The sequence below is a fragment of the Oryctolagus cuniculus genome, chromosome 4 (genome assembly GCF_051225735.1).
Source record: "Oryctolagus cuniculus isolate XC-2025 breed Fujian yellow rabbit chromosome 4, ASM5122573v1, whole genome shotgun sequence".
Taxonomy (NCBI): domain Eukaryota; kingdom Metazoa; phylum Chordata; class Mammalia; order Lagomorpha; family Leporidae; genus Oryctolagus; species Oryctolagus cuniculus.
The window spans coordinates 52,307,655-52,327,497 of record NC_142870.1 but is presented as its reverse complement, the minus strand read 5'-3'; the positions used below and the strand labels follow the sequence as shown (position 1 = coordinate 52,327,497).

Below are 19,843 nucleotides of genomic sequence, written 5' to 3'. Positions count from 1 at the left end.
GCAGCTGTAATACAAATTGGAGCCCATATGGGATTCTGGCTTTATATGTGTCAGCTTTATCGGCTATGTCACAACAGCCCAGAAACTCATCTTTTTTATGAATACATAGTTTCTAATGAAACATGGACATAGATGGTTCATAAAACATGATGACTTGCTTAAATATGCCTCAATTGTACTGTTTAGTGAGAGAGGGACTCCCACCAACTAGGCAGATCCCAAAGATGCCTGTTCTGAGCTCCAGGGTTGGGGACTTCAGAACTCTGGAGCTTGACAAAAAAGAAGGCTAGGAGGGCTACCTACTGTTGTTTTTACTTTCTCTACTAGAGTTGCAAATATATAAAAAAACAGTCTAAAGAGTTGTTTTCATGGAGCACAAATAATAATGTTCAATACCATTAGCTCCCTCTTGCTTTCTGTGCGTAAGCATATGTACGATTTGGTCAGGGGTAAAGGGTGTTCACCTGAGTTGGAGTAACCCTATAAACATGAAAACAACTTAGTTCATGTGTAGTATATAAAGATACCAACACTGTTTATTTATTAAACTATTTGTGAAAATAAAATTCGCAAGAAACTTCACAAAATTCTAAGCTTACTTTTATAAAGCAATGTAACTACTCAAAACATGCTTTAATTATATGTGAATGGAAAAAGGAATAAAAGGTATAAAAGACCTTAATGTTAAAGGACAGATTATAAGTAGTAAATCTGTTACATAATGAGAGTTCAAAAGCCTTCTGAAGATTTTCTTAACAAAGTTTTGTTGAAGATTCACTTTATTTATCAACCTTAGATAATTAAATGTACATGTTATCTGAGGAAAATTAAAAAAAAAACAACAGTTGCACTTTCCCCAGATTCCACAGCAATGAGGAACAGATAAACAGTAAACAAAGCAAAAAATAGAAGTGGTAAAAAAGTAATGAAGTCAGTTGTTCATTTTTGAGAAGGGACATTTAAATTTTTCTCCTGTAGTTGTCATATAAAATAAAAATGTGTGTACTGTATTACAGTCAAGACTTATTTTCTTTAGATTTCTATAAAATAGTTGCAAAAATCTTAAGAGAAAAGCAATGTGCATCATTCTGAATTTTAGCTGATAATTTTTTGTGAAGTAGACCAGTTTTAAATTGATCTAGTTAATAGGAAAAACATTTTTATCCCAAAGGGTGAGGGAAATGCAAAAATATTTCCTAGCAGGGTTAATAACAATCATGTGTGTTCACAAACCAAAGAATGTAACAAATAAACCCAACACAACAAAAATGTGTTCATCCAAACCATATTCGTTCTTCTAGCCCTGGAAAGTTTTTCTAAAATTCAGGGACAAGGAATTAAATTATTACCAGTGTATCAGATCAGTTACTGATATGATGTACCTACGTATTACAGTGGTATATATTATACATCAGTCTCCTACCTTTAGGCTGGGATGACTGTCAAGTAACTTAATGTCAGACATTGCCAAGTCTAAGTTCTAAATATAGACACTTCAGTGACCTTAGGCAAATCATTTACATCCCATGAATACAATGATTTTAGTGCTGCCTTTGGTAGAGTAGTATAAACAAGTTGTAATATGTTACAGCAAACATCATGAGATACTGATGCTTAAATTAAAATGACCCAACTTCCAAGACAACCAGTGTATCAACAATGAGACAACAAAGGTTGCAGGCAGATTCCAGCACTGGGCTGACAATGCCAAAGAAGCTATGAGGAAAGTTTCTTCTCCGCAGCTTTATCTGCCAGGACACGAATACAAAGACACATCCCGGCTGAGCTGCACGTTTCGTGGGATGTCTGCCCCAGGTACTGCTGAGACTGAAGTGTGTCAGCGATACTTATATGTGTGCCGAGACTGTACCCGGCGTTCTTAGAGGGATTCTTCAATAGCTGCTCATGGGAAAACGGCAACCAATGTCAAAGTTCCCCTTGAATGAGGAAGAGCCTACTAGCAAGGTCCTTGGTACCTGAATCATCTCAGATCAGCAGAATAGAGAATAAAAACTGGACTCCTACTCATGCTCACAACCTGTGAAAAACTAATTTTATTCTTCAATTCTTTGTTTCCACACTGTGTTTAGAAATACTAAGTGTTGAAGCTTTAGAAACTTTTATATTTAATCTATCTTAAAATCTTTGATACCAACAAGAGTTCACAGAAAGCCATCAGTAACTAATATATTTTTAACTCACCATATTACAGAAAGGATATATATTTTTACGCTAATACAGGGTGCTTTTGCTCTGCCTAGTGCATTTTCGTGCCAATCTTCAAAAACAGGCTACTAAATCAAAAATTGAAAATATGACACTCACACTCCACCAATGACACGAATTGATCCAATTCCATGAAAGTCATCATTTTTTAAAAAATTAGGGACAGAATCTATATGTTCACTAAACTCTTTGTATTTCCCATGGAAGTGAGGTTTTTCATAAATAATAACCTGAAAAATATAAAAAAATTTAACATGTTCATATTTTAGGACACATATTACTTCAGTAACAATAAAGACCACAACATATATACTTAGTGTCTGATATTCACAAGGAATGAGTCCTTATCATCATAAAGGTAAAATATCTTAATTTTAATGCTTCTCTCATATGAACACTTTAGTATAATTATATTGCTCTGGTCACCCAAATTCTAGGACCAGCTCAGAGAGTAAACTCGTAACTGATTCTTGGATGCTGGAATTTATTTGAACAAGAAAGCTGTCAACTGGAACAGGAGTTGGAAATGAAAATTTATTTTAAAAAAATAATATCAACATAAAAACAGCCCAAATGGGGTATGGTGCATGTTATATCCTTTCCTGTGGAGGAGAGCAGAGAGAGAGGCAGCTGGAAGACCTTCAGGCTGCCCACAGAGTTCAAGTCTCAGCCTCACAGCATGCCCCCTTGAAAGCACCTGCTGAAAGGTTTTTCAAACCTGAAAGCTCACAGAGGTGGACTTAGAAGGCTTCACAACAATGGAATGTCTATGACCTGCCAAGATTCCCACGGCAGAGAGCAGTGTCCTCCTAGTGCTGCCTCCACACTCCAGCCACTGACGAGAGCCACCCCCTGAAGACTGTAAGAGGCCAGTGTGACCCAGAGGACAATGAGGACGGCAAAAAAGACATGGCTTCTTGTCTTTCCCCTGCCTGGGAGTCAGGGACAATCAATGGAACTTGGCTTAAAATCAATGCTCTGGGCCAGTCATGGAAAGACTTATGCAGAACTGCAGCTTTCATTTTTTTTTTTTTTTAAGAAAGTTTTTTTTTTTTTTTAATTTGTGCTACGAACAGCGCTGCGCCGATCCGAAGCCAGGAGCCAGGTGCTTCCTCCTGGTCTCCCACACAGGGCAGGGCCCAAGCACTTGGGCCATCCTCCACTGCCCTCCTAGGCCATAGCAGAGAGCTGGAATGGAAGAGGAGCAACCGGAACTAGAACCCGGTGCCCATATGGGAGGCAGATGTCACAGGCGGAGGATTAACCAAGTGAGCCACGGCGCTGCCCCTGCAGTTTTCATGTTTAACAAATCTTTTTTTGTTTTTAAATCACTGGCTTCTACAAAAATCTCTCCCAATAGATCATCAGAGTCTGTACAGCAGCGAGGTTTTCAGCAAGAACGGCCTATGAATGGCGGGAACCCATCCTCCCGCAGGGCAGAGGAGACGGTTAGCTCTTAAAATGAGGCTCCTGACACATCCCCTTTACTCTGGGTGAGGGCTACTGTTTTAAGATTCATTTATTTATTTTGAAAGAGTTGGGGAGGGGAGAAGGAGGGAGGGAGGGAGGGGAAAGGAGAGAGAGGATATGGATAGAGCGAGAAAGACATCTTCCATCCCCTGGTTCACTCCCCAGGTGGCTACAATGGCCAGGATCCTCATTCACGTCTCCCACGTGGGTAAAGGGGCTGAAGCACTTGGGCCAATCTCCACTGCTTCCCCAGACCTTTAGCAGGGAGCTGGGTGCCAAGTGGAGCAGCTGGGATACTAACTGGTGCCCACATGTGATGCCAGTAGCATTGCAGGCTGCTTGCTTAACCCGCTAGGCCACAACACTGGCCCCACGACTGCTGCTAAAGACACAATGGCACATTCACACTGAGCAGCAGTGCAGGAGCTGATCCTCCAGGGTTCTCCTCCTCATCCTGAATTTCTGAAATCCTGTCTGTTGAGTGAAGGATCTCAGCAACGAGATCCAACGTTTTGCCCGCCCCCGCCTCCACACCAGTTGCTTGATGGATGCGTGGGTGCCGTTGGAGACCACGCAGAGGTACTGCGGGGCCACGTCCGTGCTTGGCTTCACCACTGTCAGGCTGGCGCCCCGGCACAGGCCGGCCTGAGGGCTTCATTCTCCCGCGTGCAGTTGGAGACCGACGCCCGCGGCAAGTCTCGTTTCGATTTCATGGCGTCATTTTCTGCCTTTCCAGCCCGTTTCGTCCGTCTTCAGCTCCACGTGCTGCACCACGGATTCCAGGCCTTGGAAGTAGCTTTCCTCCTTGGCCAAGCTTTGCTTCCTAATTTCTGCTTGAGCGTCCTCACCGTTTCTGCTGGAAACCTCCCTCAGTCAGCTTGCTTCTCGGAGTAGACTTTTCATCTTTCGGGCTTCCTAGCTCGTCTGCAGCATCCACACATGCCCGTTTCCCAGGGACTCTCCGGCAAGCCACCACGACTTGGGGTCTCTCGGCGTTCACGGGGGTGAGAGCTCAAGCGGTGTCAACTCCGTGCCTCAGGGCAACGCGTTGGCCGAGACCCTGGAGTTGCGGATCTGCCCCGCGGTGGACCGCAGACAGGTGTCGTCATCCTCCTCTTCCTCATCCGCAGGTGACCAGCCTTCCAAAAAAGGCTGCTGACAGTACAGACCACATGCCTGGGTTTGGGGGGCTGGGGATTTGTGGTCAAATCCCAGCGGGTGCCTAGAGGCTTCCTTTGGATAAACTCTGTTGGGGCCCCCATCTTCTTTGGACAGGCTGAGGTTCTTGGTTTTCAGAAACTGTTTTAAAAGAGAAGGGACTGGCCACTTCAAGACCCTCCAGTTTATCATCATCGTCGTCGTGGTCCTTGGGAATGACCAGGCTCTGGGCTTGGGAGGACATGGGCGCGCCTGGGAGGTGCCGGTACCTGACACCGCAGTGGGCCCTGGCCGGCAGCAGAGGCCCCACAGGGCCTGGCCGCCGCCACTCCTCTAAGCCTTCTCGGCTTATTTGTAAAGTCTGTCCTGCTGTTTAGAGTACAATGCAGACTTGCCTTATATTTACTGAATTTTCCCTATAAGAAAACCTCCTGAGGTTCCAGGGGATAATGATAAATTATCCACTGTTTTGAGGAAACATAATATGGTTTCTTACAACTACTAACTGCTTCTGTAGTTACTGCTCTTCTCTAAGAAACAGGCGAAAATGCTTGAATTTAAACATAAAACATCCCAAAGATAAGAAATGGTTGGAAAATTACAAATTTTAAAAAATGGATATTTGATCAAAAGGGGGCTGTTTGTAACAACTTTGGCAGAACACAAGTTGTTAACATTCCACTTATTTATTTATTTTGACAGGCAGAGTTAGACAGTGAGAGACAGACAGAAAGGTCTTCCTTTTCCGTTGGTTCACCCCTCAAATGGAAGCTACGGCCGGCGCGCTGCGCCGATCTGAAGCCAGGAGCCAGGTGCTTCTTCTGGTCTCCCATGCGGGTGCAGGGCCCAAGCACTTGGGCCATTCTCCACTGCCTTCCTGGGCCACAGCAGAGAGTTGGACTGGAAGAGGGGCAACCGGAACAGAATCCAGTGCTCCAACCCGGACTAGAGCCCCGGGTGCCGGCACCACAGGCAAAGAGTTAGCCAAGTGAGACGCCATGCCGGCCAACATTCCACTTATTTTAAACTTGGATTGGTGCCGTCCTTTACTTCTGAAGTACCATCTGCCTTCAGTTTGCAGAAGTGCTAGTGATAATAGCATCACTCTATCCACATTCTATCACTTGGCCCTATTATGCTAATGATGTAATCTGTGCACAACTGGCAATCTGAGGCCCTGGCGAATAAGACCCCCTGCTAATAAACACACTTACCTAACAAGTTATATATTCATATTTCTAAAAACTGATACCTTTATAAAGACTGAAAAAAATACATCATGCCAATCTGCTGTTTTCTACTATATTTTCACAGGGTGCTGCATTTGAAATGATCAAAGTTTGATTTGGGTTCAGTACATGTTATGTAAGATGAATTAAAAGCAACTCTTTCATGAGGAAGCCATAAAATAATACCCAAAGTTTGCAGATTGGGATGAACTATGATACCCAATGGATTCATATACACGTACAAGTCGTCAGACTGCAAACAGCCAAGAAGAAAGCATGGTGCTCTCCAAAGTTCCGATTCATCAGACTGGCGGACTGACAGCGGTCATTCTGAGAGTGTCACAGCTAATTCTGCATCCATCACCGCAGTAGTCTGCCACTCTGGCTGCATGTCAGAATCCTTTGGGAGCTCTGAAACCATTCTGACCACATCCACAGTGAAAACAGTAACTCAGACAGTGGAACCCCGGAACCCAGGCATAAGTACTTTTTAAAACTGATACATTTGATTCCAAAAACCTATAGTCAAGGGGTGTTAGATAAAAGTGTACTTCAAAAGTTCAAGGAAAATGTGCATTATCTGTTAATACCATTTTCCGAACTTTCTGAATTATGCCCATACACTCAAATGCATGTGACCCTATCTATGTGACTGACAGAATGATAGCTCCATAAATTAAGAAGCCCCCAAAAGGGAGGGTTGGAGGAGTTATGTCTTGTTTTGAGAAAGAAAAGGATAGGTGCATCCCTGTGTGCATATCTGCCTTTGGGGGTGCTGCCAAAGGAGGCCTGTTTTCATCTTTGCTCATCTCACTGGTTTTCTTCCTCTCTCTCTTCACATACATTCTGTAATTCTTTTCCCTTCTGTGTCTCCCTACATGTACCTCATCAGTGTGACTGATCCAAATGGGCACCACTGCCACCCCCGTGTTCATTACATCCATTACATTTCATTACATCCATCTGGCAAGAGCCTGCTATCACCTCCTTCTGATCACTCTTGATCTCTTTCTTGAGCATAACTTCTGAATCTGTAAGATTCACCCACTCAAGTATCTAAATGCTATCTTAAGCCCTGACCTCAAATAAACCAACTCAAAACAAAACAAAACCTATCAACTGTCCACACTGCAGTAGATACTTGCGGTTTGACTGGGTTGTTGGCACAGACCTCCATCATTTCAAGTTGACCCCACTCCCCATGCCTACCCACATGCAGGCCCCCTGCAAACATCCTGTGCAGCCACTTCCCTCACCCCAACATCCATTAGCTGGTTATTATCACATAGCAAGCAGCTGCTTTATTCAAATAGTACACAATAGTTAATGATCAATACTCACACGTTTTTAGCTCACTACAAAAGCCATTCAAGACTTACCTTTAAGTTCATAGGCATTTCCACTTTCAGTCCTCCCTAAAGATAACAAGATATTTTAATATTAGGTATATAAATATTTGAAAGTAAGTGACATAGGTAGGTTATATTAAAATCTGACTAGTGAAGATTAAATACCAAATTTAAATTGTGGTAAATTTTAAATTCTAACAGAACTACAACTCAAAACCAAGCCAGGCTGTTCTACCTTGGTGTATATGGGGCAAGCCATCTTAAAAGGATGCCCTGAAGATTAGAGCTACTACAAGGAAGGTAATCAGGCTTCGGGCCTTGAGCACAGGTGACCAGTTAATGTAGTCCTGTTGCACAGTGTCTGAAGAACCGAACTGCAAGCTGATTTAGAAATCTCACGGGGCACAGTACTCTTCTGAGTCATTTCAGTGGTCTTTCCTACAGTTACCTGGGCCTTCTAAATTACAGCACTGAGCTAACCCCACTTGTCCTCTCCACACTTTTTAATCACACTTGATGTCTTTGTGATTTCACAGTTGTACTGAATTAAAAAAGAAACCTATTCCTTACCAAAAAATCTGAATTCTATTAGTTTTCTTCTTCCAAATGCCATTCAGGGCCGGTGCCGCGGCTCACTAGGCTAATCCTCCGCATTGTGGCGTCGGCACACCGGGTTCTAGTCCCGGTCGGGGCGCCGGATTCTGTCCCGGTTGCCCCTCTTCCAGGCCAGCACTCTGCTGTGGCCAGGGAGTGCAGTGGAGGATGGTCCAAGTGCTTGGGCCCTGCACCCCATGGGAGACCAGGAGAAGCACCTGGCTCCTGCCATTGGATCAGCATGGTGCGCCGGCCGCAGCGCACCGGCCGTGGTGGCCAGTGGAGGGTGAACTAACGGCAAAAGGAAGACCTTTCTCTCTCTCTCTCACTGTCCACTCTGCCTGTCAAAAAAATAAATAAAAAACAAAACAAAACAAATGCCATTCAACAGGATCATGTTTCTTAAAACTTCTTAGTTTTTCCTGCTATTTCTTTAAAGGCATAGGACAATCAAAAGTGGTTTTGACAGAGCCAACATTTAGTTGAACAGTTCGCCACTAAAAATGCTTGCAACAACAATAAAACTACTGCAGGCACTTTTTATCTTTAGGGAAGTAAATATTGATGGGACTGTCCATTCATTATTAAGGCTGAGCTTGCCATTCATTACTGTTGTGGAAGAGTATAACTTACTACATTTAATTTTCTAATAAGCATCAACAAAACAAATTTAGAACTTCATGAAATATTCAGAATTTTCAGAATAATGCTTGTAAGGAAACTGCCATGTACAGTAATTAATTTGGCCAAGTAAATTCAGAAATGTATCACATGTATTCTCTGTAATATAAAGAAACAAAATTATACAGTTTACCAATCAGATTGCTCACATATTCATGTCTGGAGATGGGGATGAATGAGCAATTGTCACAGTGACTTAATTGTGGAGTCATGAGTTCTTTAGAATGGGAAGAATGCTGCTTCTTTTTTTTTTTTTAAGTCTGCTTACCATTTGAAGAGGTTGCAGTGACTTCATTTCTGTTGCAGAAATCTCAAAGAGCCCATGGTCTTCCTCCAGAACTGTAGCTTGCCCCTTAAAATTAACATCTGGGTAGGCAAGCCAACTAAATATGAAAAAAAATGGTCATTTAAAAATATAATAACAACATTTTAGTCTGGCTCAGTAAGCAAAAGACATTTAGATTCTCTATCACAGACTGACACTAGTACAACACAAAGTGATTAACCAGATAGCACACCAAAACAACACTGAACATGTTACTAGGTATTTACATTGATACACTATCCATAATAAGTCTAATACATTTGCCAAGTGCCAGGCATTAGTTTTCCTATAATTTTTCTAACACCTAAAACATGTGGAATCTTTAATTCATGTAACTGGCAACTCAAAACCATTCTAACACATTCCACTGTTTTTTTAAACTGGGGCAATTAGAGTGGGGATCCACTAGGCATTTTACATTTTGACCCAGATTTTTAGAATTGATGTCAGTTCTACCAGTTGCTTCAGGAACAGTATTTTAAATAAGATTCCCAAAAGACCCATCTATCTTCTAGACAAGCTGGATAATTACAGACATTTCCCATGGATGGGGCAATTACCAGGTCTACCAAGAGTTCTAATTCACAGTTGGAGGAGACACAGACACATGCTCCCCCCCATCATTGGAGCAGATAAAAACAGTGCAAGGGAGAAGTCCATGCTGAGCCAGGCATCCATAGGCATTTCTGAGATGAGACAATCCGGGGTTGAACTTAGAACTATGGTCCTACAGATGCCTTTGGAACCAGAGAAGCCTAGTATCAAATGTATGCTTAACAGCAGGTACTCTCATCATTATTATCAAGATTACAGCATCAGCCGGTGCAGCAGCTCACTAGGCTAATCCTCTGCCTGCGGCGCCGGCACACTGGGTTCTAGTTCCGGTTGGAGTGCTGGATTCTGTTCCGGTTGCCCCTCTTCCAGTCCAGCTCTCTGCTGTGGCCCAGGAAGGCAGTGTAGGATGGCCCAAGTGCTTGGGCCCTGTACCCGCATGGGAGACCAGGAGAAGCACCTGGCTCCTGGCTTTGGATCAGTGCAACGCTGGCCGTGGCAGCCATTTGGGGAATGAACCAACGGAAAAGGAAGACCTTTCTCTCTCTCTCTCACTGTCTAACTCTGCCTATAAAAGAAAAATTACAGCATCACCTACTTATTAAAACAGAGGAATAATAACCAAAAGATAAGTGACATATGGCTAGCACAGCAGAGGAATTCAGTAATTATTAACACTTAGGCATCCTGGAAGGAGTTCAGGGTCCAGGATTCCAGGTCAGGTATGGTTTTTGTTTCTTAATTCCAAAGTTCTAGGAGTGAAGAGACAGTGGATCCATCTATTAAGAAAGCCATCTGAGAATTTTATAGCTACTCCTGTGAGTCATGTATCAAAGCCTTAACTCGATCCAAAGACAGACAGAATCTGTTTTAATTCCTACAGTTGTCTTTCTTGGATATACAGGCGTATAAACAAAATTAATAGGCTAAAACTTCAGAAATATGCCTGTTGCCTATTGATTTATGAAAATAAAGCTACCGTTGTTGGTCATCAATCACCACAGCAAAGCAAAACTGATACATACACTCCTGACTTCACAGTGAAGGACACAGACTTGGGGATATTCAGTTCTTCCAAATTGGGCACAGCTCGCTGGATGAAGACGGGACAACATGCTGGGTCAGACTGTGGGCAAAGTTCTATCTCTGGAATGCTGCAATCCTGGAAAAAAAAAAAAAAACACAAGTAATTTGGCTTTTAAGTTTTCAGGAGACACACAGTCCAGTATCAATGCCCTGGATACCCAGTCACAATTATTCTCCTTGTTAACTTTCTTCACAAAAAAAAAAAAAAAAAAGTTGGGGAAAGGCATTGTTTCAATTTCTATCTATTTTAAAATAAGCTTTTCTAAAGTGATATGCTAATAACATGAAAATTATAAACGTTATGGATGGGAAAATTATTCTACAGATTTTTTTTTACACTTTTTTAAGAACTTACACCATGAAGCAGTATTCAGAGTTAACAAACTATTTGAGTGCCAAATGTCTGTAAGTCTTCCTTCTTCGAAGCATAACAAAGCCAAAAAGGAGGAAGGGAGTTAAATAAAAGCTGATCTCATGGGGAACATTAAAAAATAAATAATGGAGAGGCACTACCCCTTCAGTGTGTTTATTTAATTTACATTGACAAAAGAAGTAGGAATCAGAGGTGAGGGTCAAGGAAATCCGTTTTCCTACTTGTGGGACTCTATTTTCTTCAGTGCAAGTTGTTTTGAAGAAAGGCATTGTGAAATATGACCCTGCGCTCTGTAATGGGTCTTTAAAAATTATGGACCCACTGTCACCATGTCCTGTCAAGCTTCACCTTATGATTTCACTTGTGTGTCACTCACTTCTTCCCACCATCATGGCCATGGTGAAGCCCAGACCATGGACCAAGTCACAGCCACAAGTCAAGCACTAGTTGCTCTTTCTACAACTAAACCAGTTATAATTTCCCCTTGACACTCCTGGCTTCAAGACCCATCTGCACCACATTCACATGTCTGCCTTATAACACAGCACCATGCTGGTGAGCTACTCGAAGTCCCCACATCTCTACAGCCAGGCCAGACTCCAAGCGGTCTCCACCTCTATTTTGGCCTTGCAGCTTTGTTGATGTTTCTCCAATCTCAACAAGTGGGATAATTTTCTATATTCTTTATCACTCGAAAATCTCTTATAATAGCCAGGTTCTAGTTTTAGAAAGATTTTATCCTTTCTTAGATAAGAATCAAAGCCACAAATTTTCCCCCTTCTTTGAAATTACAGATATGCTTCTGCCTGAAAACACAATCTATGTTAGCACTCAGAAGTATCTAATTGCATAATGCTCACCTACCTATAACACTGTGAAATTCAAATTAATTTGCCTTAATAAAATAGGTAAATGCAATGACAATCAGAGATGGCACTTTTTAGAGATTGAACAATATAATTTTTTAAGTTTTATAGTTTTAAAAACATAATCTGATCTTTCAGCCTTTTCTTAAACTAAGTTCTCAAGCACTGTCATCAATATGTAAAAGTTTATGTCTCATTTCCAGAGAATTAGTTCTAAAATGCAATGTACTATGATGTGTAACCTAGAATTTTCCATGGAATAAAAAAGCATATTTCCTTTTACAGTTTCATTTCAGAACTATCCAGAATGTCCAGAACAGTCACCAGTCAATCTTCAAGGCTCTTTAGTACGCTATTTATAATAGAAATCTAGTGTCATGATTTTCACTAACACCCTATGAATGTTCCCCTAGGGACCTGAGGTAGAGAGTAACAGAATACATAACCAAGTGTCTCACACAAACAAGTTTCCTCTGCATTGTGTTATACAAACAATGTTTGGGTGGTGTACTTTCAAAGAGAAAAAGCTTAGAGGCATTCAGGAGTCAACAACACAGAAGGGAAAAGCCTAACAACAAAAACACGATGACAGTGTGGAAAAATGAAAACAGACAAAGATAAGAAGGCACAGGTTCTCATCTATCTTTACTAGAAGTAGACTGAAAAGTATTTCACAGGGAAGTTTTGTTCTTTTCATGGGAGAATCTTTGGGAGGACTTGGACAATTCTCCATGGACCAAGGTAGTCAACATGAGCAACTAGTGGACACCTTGCAGTAACCTAGCAAAAGTAAGCAGTTCACTCTAAGACTTTTTTTTTTTTTTTTTTTTTTTTTGGACAGGCAGAGTGGACAGTGAGAGAGAGAGACAGAGAGAAAGGTCTTCCTTTTCTGTTGGTTCACCCCCCCCCCCCAATGGCCACTGTGGCCGGCGTGCTGCACTGATCTGAAGCCAGGAGCCAGGTGCTTCCCCTGGTCTCCCATGCGGGTGCAGGGCCCAAGCACTTGGGCCATCCTCCACTGCACTCCCGGGCCACAGCAGAGAGCTGGCCTGGAAGAGAGGCAACCGGGACAGAATCCGGCGCCCCGACCGGGATTAGAACCCGGTGTGCCGGAGCCGCAAGGCAGAGAATTAGCCTAGTGAGCCGCGGCGCCAGCCTCTAAGACTTCTTAAGTTCACGTATGACTCCTCCCCAGACCTTTCTAGTCATGTTGTACTTTACAAACAAATCTTGCTGAAACTTGTAGGTTTATACTATAAAGATAATTCAAAAACACTTATGGAAAATTGAACTAAAAGTTGATTTTAGATGCAGTGCCGGCATCCCATATGGGTACCGCTTTGAGACCCAGCTGCTCCACTTCCGATCCAGCTCTCTGCTATGGCCTGGAAAAGCAGCAGAGGTTGGCCCAAGTGCTTGGGCCCCTGCATCCACATAGGAAGACCCAGAGGAAGCTCCTGGCTTCAGATCTGTGCAGCTCTGGCTATTGCAGCCAATTGGGGAGTGAACCAATGGATAGAAGACCTCTCTCTATTTGCCTCTCCTTCTCTCTCTGAGTAACTCTTTCAAATAAATAAATAAATCTTTTTTAAAAAAGTTGATTTTGTACAAAATTTATGAAATCCATTCATAGCTGTTTTATAATACAACTTTTCATGAGCTTTTTGAAGACCCTTGGTATGCATGGATTATAAAATCTTTTGGCACAGAAGTAATCTTAACTTCATTTTCCATAATTTTTTTGAAGTATCCCACATTACAGTATTAGCAGGAATATGGGAGGGGAAACAGGGTAGAAATAAATTACACTTAACAAAAACAGAAAGAAAATATATTTTTTTCCACCTTACTTAAGACACCTCCAGGCTGTGATCTAACAACAGATCTCTCTCTTGGTTCATTAGTGAAGGCCAAAAGAAAAATGTCATATCCTTAAAAAAAATGCTAAGTATACAGGAAACACAGTAATTTGCCATACTCATTTATTCTAATTTGAGAAAAAATTAATGGCACTGCCAACCCCACCCCCAATTAATTCCACTGGAAGCAAAGATGACACCTAAGTAGAATCTGTAACTGTTGATGACTGATGGTAACTGTAATACCCTTCACAGCAAAGCAAAGCCGCTGTGAAAATATAATCCTTAAAGGACATTAAAGTTTTATTTATTTGTTTTAACTTGAGAGGTAGAGAAAGAGGGAAGAGGAAGGGAACTCCCAACGGCTGGTTCACTCCACAAATGTCTACAGTGACTGGGGCCTGGGAACTCAAATCAGGTCTCCCACTTAAGTTGCAGGGCTCCAACAATTACAGCCATCACCTCCTGCCTCTGAGGGTCTGCATTACTAGGTAGCTAGAATCAGAAGTGTGACCCAGATCCTTCAATATGGTGCATGGTCTTACCATTAAGCCAAATGTCTATTCGTGACATTAAAGTTTTGACTACCCAAATGTGTGCAACTATAAGTTGATGAAACAAGATAAAGTTGACAAAGGCCTCTGCATCTGTCATGGCAACAACTGCCATGAAAATGAAACTATCAATAGGCAGAAGTTTGAAAAGGTTGGAAAAAGGAAGCAGTTTGTTGCTTGATCATTACTATTTAGAACAATGCTAATGACTTTTCCATTCAATGCTCAATAGCTTTATTTTCCTTCCTCACTAAAAATTACTACCTGTTTAATACATGTGGGCATTAACACTTCAAGCAAAAAAAAAAAAAAAGACTCTTAAAACAAGGGAAGTTTAAAAAATGCAAGCATGACTTATTCTTTATTATATTCTAAGCAAATAATGGACATGCAAATATCCATTCAAATACCCATGCTCACCAGACTGAATTTGTTTCATTGTTGTTTGATTTTTAGGGGGTTGAGGAAGTGGTTGTTTGCTGTATCTTATTTATTCCTCCCCAGCCTCCACTAGTGGGCCTGGTATGGTGCCTAATATTCACAAGAAAGGCACAAAACCCCAAGTTACATAAATCTTAGAAAAGTCCACCTACAAACTAACTACTCATTTCAAGGAATTTCTAGTATGTTATTTAGGGGAACATGCAAATGTTATTTGCAGAATGGCACAGGTTACAACTCAGTCTTTCAATAAAAATGGCTACTTTAAAAATCTGAAATCTCCTTGTAGTGCCAAGGTCATCTCTGTATTTGACAGAATTGGCTCACTCAGGAGCTCCCTCACATGTCCCACACTGCCAAATTCAAGTTCACCCTTTCAGGATACTAATCAGGTACATCTTCCTAAGAGGCGAAGCACCCCTTGTGTGCCCACTGCACAGAGCGCTTTTCACATCATATGGTCATTGACTCAGCTGTCTCTTATTTTAAGTAGCAATAAGGGGCCACATCTCACCCGCATTTTCTATTCCCACTGCCCACCACAGTACGGAGTCCAGAAACAAATGCAAACATTTGGTAAATATATGTTTGTGTATAGTTTTGCAAGAAGTATTGACTCACAAAATACATGCAGAGGTCTCTTTATAACTTGAATTTTCTTGTATTCTCTTAACGTTTTATATAGGATATTTCTAACTATCAAGAATTTCAATAGCATTGATCCTAATCATAATAGGGTTTGCCTCAATTCACAGATTCTAAGTACATAGGTTTCAATAATGTGAAAAAAAAAAATCCATTAACTGTCACATGTGTACCTATACTCCCACATGAAAAAAATCTTAATAATGAGACAATTCTGTCCTTATCTGAGATCTGTCCTAATCACTCTCACCCCTCTTCTAAATCATCACAGAACTTCTTACACAATGTTTTATTATTGTAAATTTTCCTCATCTTAGCATTGCATAGTATTTGCTAAACAGAAAATAAAGACAACACCTTCCTCTTTCCAATTCAAAAAATTTTTTGCACCAAAATAAACTTATCTTTTAATTCCATTTTCTATGACCCTTAAGAAGATTCCTAGTATAGGGTGTGGTACTGTCTAGGGTTTTGGAAATCTTTGAGTCTTGGAATGTATCTCCCTGAAGATAAGGAGAAACTACTGACAAACTACACTAGAGGAAGATAATTTGGAAATATTGGCTCTTTTCCTAAACATATAGATAGCGTTTTCTCAATTGTGTGTGCGTATGTGTGTGCATATATATCGATCTATCTATCTACCTATCTACATATATAGATATAGACATAGATATATAGATATATATATGGGCCAGTGCTGTCTATCTATATAGATAGAAAGATACGTAGATATGGGCTGGTGCTGTGGCGTAGCAAGTAAAACCACCATCTACAGTGCTGGCATCCCATATGAGACCCTACTGCTCTACTTCCTATCCAGTTCTCTGCTATAGCCTGGGAAAGCAGCAGAAGGTGGCTCAAGTCTTTGGGCTCCTGTACCGGCGAGGTGAGACCCAGAGGAGGCTCCTGCTCCTGGCTTCAGATTGGCCCAGCTCCAGCTGTTGCAGCCATTTGAGGAGTGAACCAGTGGATGAAAGATCTCTCTCTCTCTGCTTCTGCCTCTGCCTCTCTGAAACTCCACCTTTCAAATAAATAAATCTTTAAAATATATATATATATAATTTGATAGGCCAGTCTACAGTAAATATTTTAAAGTATTATTTACTCCAACACTTTATATATATAAATTCAAAAGATTATCAAAACATTAATGAATAAAGTCAATAAAATAGTAGCAAGCATTTCAAAACATTGCTAGGCCATAGCACAACATGAAAAAAACAAATAACAACTCTGGAGAAATCTACAGTTTGTTACCTTTAAGACACGCTTGATAGAACCCAATACAAAGTTTCTTTGTGGGTGTTTTCTGTTCTGAAGAATCCAGTCATGATTTAATACCTTTTCACCTTCTTCTAACACACATTTCTGACCTTGGAAATGTGGTTTCTCATACAAAATCCAGCTAGACAAATAAAAGTGCAATGATCAGTGATAATTTTTTTAAGAAATGAAACATAAAATAGAAAGTCACAGACCATTTCATCTACTTAAATGTTTTAAGCTGGGCTATCTTCCATTATTAGCATACGGTCCTAATTTTCAAACAATGACATAGGCTAATTAAAGTAATGAAAATAGTCTAAGAATAAAAATACATACAACTGGGAAATAAAAATACTTTTACAATGTTAAGTTTATGTCTCTATGAATGCATTTATTTAATAGATATATATACAAAGCTATACATCTGTATTAAAAATAATAGTTTAATAATTCCAAATTAAACTTTTACCATAATGTTCCTGCTGCTGGATGATACAGAACACATGTCCTGGTTTATGATATGTTGACAACACCACAGCCTACTGCTTACTACATGAAACTGACTGGGTTGGTAACCCAAACACTAGACAAAGAAACTCTGCCTCCAGCATGCCCATGAGACATGGTCCACAGTAACTAATGAGATTCTCCCTCCTGTTTGGACCATACAAAGAATCCTTCATTTCTTGAGCACGTCTGCTATACACATGACTTGAACTGTGTGGGCCCCACATTCCTTAGCATCCCACAGATTCTGAACTCATTTTCAAAGCTATGCTTCGTTCATCTGAAGCATTTAGTATTCAACTCAACTTGCAGATCCTACACTGCCAACAGTGCAGTTATAAGACAGCAGTGATTATACCGATTGTATGTGTTAGGTCTTGTGGCTGACAGGTTTAAGCACTGAAAACAGCCTATATTTTCTGCCATAGTAAGAGAACATGTTATAATGCTCTATTTCAAAAATCTCAAAAAACCAGAGGAAAGGTGTTTATGCTTTAATAAAAAATGCAAACAGCATAAACAGTAAGAAGACACAATTTCAGAAAACATGTTGTAAAATTTGGAGAGATTACTTACCAGCCTCTTATAACTTTTATCAATACTCCATTTGGAAAGGACCATGATGTAGCATCAGGAATATTACAGTAGACCTCTTGTTTATATCTACTTCCATGGAGATCATAAATAACCATCTAGAGCACGCAGGAAGGAACCACAAAAACTCATTTTAAAAATGCATTTACTGGGGCTGGTACTGTGGTGTAGTGGGGTAAAGCTGCAGCCTGCAGTGCTGCCATCCCATATGTGTGCCAGTTTGAGTTCTGGCTGCTCCATTTCTGATCCAGCTCCCTGCTATGGCCTGAAAAAGCAGTAGAATATGCCCAATTCCTTGGGCCCCTGCATCTGCATGGGAGATCTGAAGGAAGCTTCTGGCTCCTTGCTTCAGAATGGCCCAGCTCCGGCCACCTGGGGAGTGAACCAGCGGATGGAAAACCTCTCTCTCTCTCTCTCTCTCTCTCTCTCTAACTCTGCCTTTTGAACAATTAATCTGTTTAAAAACACATATCTATGGTTGTAAAATGTCCTAAAATATAGAAAATATAATATTCTAAACACATTAAGAGCAAATAGAGGTTGAGCATCCCTAATCTAAAAACTGAACCAGACTCTTAGACCTTTAGACACAAAAATTGAAAAATTGTTAAGTTATTTATTTGGAAGTCAGAAGTTAGAGAGAGATTTTCCATCTGCTGGTTCACTCTCCAAATGGCCATAACAGCTAGGGCTGAGCCAGACTGAACCAGGAGCCAACAGCTTCTTCTGGGTCTCCCACATGGGTGCAGGGTCCCCAGCACTTGGGTCATCTTCCACTGCTTTCCCAGGCCATTAGTAGGGAGCTGGATCAGAGGTGGAGCAGCCAGGGCTCAAACAGAGCCCAAATGCGATGCCAGCATCTCAGCCAGCAGCTTTGCACACTATGCCACAATGTTGGTCTCAAAAGTTGAAAATTTCACACCTGGCCTCCTGATAGGTCACAGGCTAAACAGACATCAAAAGCATTGCATAAAATGACCTTCAGACTACATATATATATTAGGTGTATGTGAAACACAAGAATTTTCTGTTTAAGCATGGGTCCCTTCTCCGGATAATCTCATTATAAATTTGGAAATACTTCAAAATCTGAAAGAAAAAAAATAAGAATTTGGAACACTTCTGCTCCCAAGTATTCCCAATAAGGGATATTCGACTCATTTTATTTTAGATGTTAAGTCCTTGAGTAAAATTATCATCTTGTAACTAACTAATCTGAAAAGTAATCGTATTTGTCACCTTGTATCTTAGTTTGCCTAAGAAAGTCAGGCTTACCTTCCCAGGTCTTGGGTTACATCTCAGAATTTGTTTGTCAACATTCTGAAATATAAACATGGAAGAAATGGGTCTTCACAGTGGAAATTCATACAGTTCACATTCTTAGTAGTCTTAAATCCAATTTATCACATATTTACGTAGGGGATGTACTTGAGCAAAGTCTTTCCTTAGAAATGTGGAAGAAAAAAGTAAACATATGGGAAAGTAATGTGTGTCTCTGCCCTCAGAAAGTGCATAGATCAGAAGGGGGAAGTGGATGATTACATGGGAATTACTCTTCTAAGCTGAAACTAAGTTAGATACACAGGTTAGATACAAAGAAAACACCAGGTTATGGAAACAGAACCACCATGGAGGCGAGGAGATAGTGCAAGGAGGCTTCTAGGCAGAAGTGATATTGAGAGGATCTTGAAAAGCCAGGAGTCCTTTAAAAACATTTTTTTTAAATTTACACTAATTGTACATATTTATGGGCTACAGTGTGACATTTTAATACATGCATACAACTTGTACTGACCAAAACATAATAATCAACATTTCCTCTTCTATGAAATACTTCAAGACTGGAGGCTTGGAGCATCTTTCTTCTGTTTGTTCATACAATATATACTAAGCTATTATGAATTATGGTTACCCAACTATGATGTGTAACACTAGAAACTTATTCCACCTATCTAATTCTGATTTGGTACCCATCAATAAGTGAAAAAAATGTGGGAGGTTGGGGTGGGGATTGCAGAAAAAAGAATTACTGGAAAATAATAATTTCGAGAAAAAGAGCAGTGGT

At 40.8% G+C, this 19,843-nt stretch overlaps 1 protein-coding gene across 4 annotated transcripts in view; it reads right to left on the bottom strand.

Moving 5' to 3' along the window:
- CRYBG3 (crystallin beta-gamma domain containing 3) overlaps positions 1–19,843 on the bottom strand; it is a 133,404-nt gene that overhangs the window by 52,014 nt on the left and 61,547 nt on the right. For all 4 annotated transcript variants that reach the window (XM_089330687.1, XM_089330688.1, XM_051859382.3 and 1 more), the window contains 7 exons: positions 19,054–19,098; positions 17,761–17,876; positions 16,669–16,816; positions 10,610–10,746; positions 8,976–9,090; positions 7,463–7,498; positions 2,326–2,456 (listed from right to left, as the gene is read on the bottom strand). In XM_089330687.1, the coding sequence (XP_089186813.1) occupies positions 2,326–2,456; positions 7,463–7,498; positions 8,976–9,090; positions 10,610–10,746; positions 16,669–16,816; positions 17,761–17,876; positions 19,054–19,098 (728 nt within the window). The remainder of the gene's footprint in view (positions 1–2,325; positions 2,457–7,462; positions 7,499–8,975; positions 9,091–10,609; positions 10,747–16,668; positions 16,817–17,760; positions 17,877–19,053; positions 19,099–19,843) is intronic.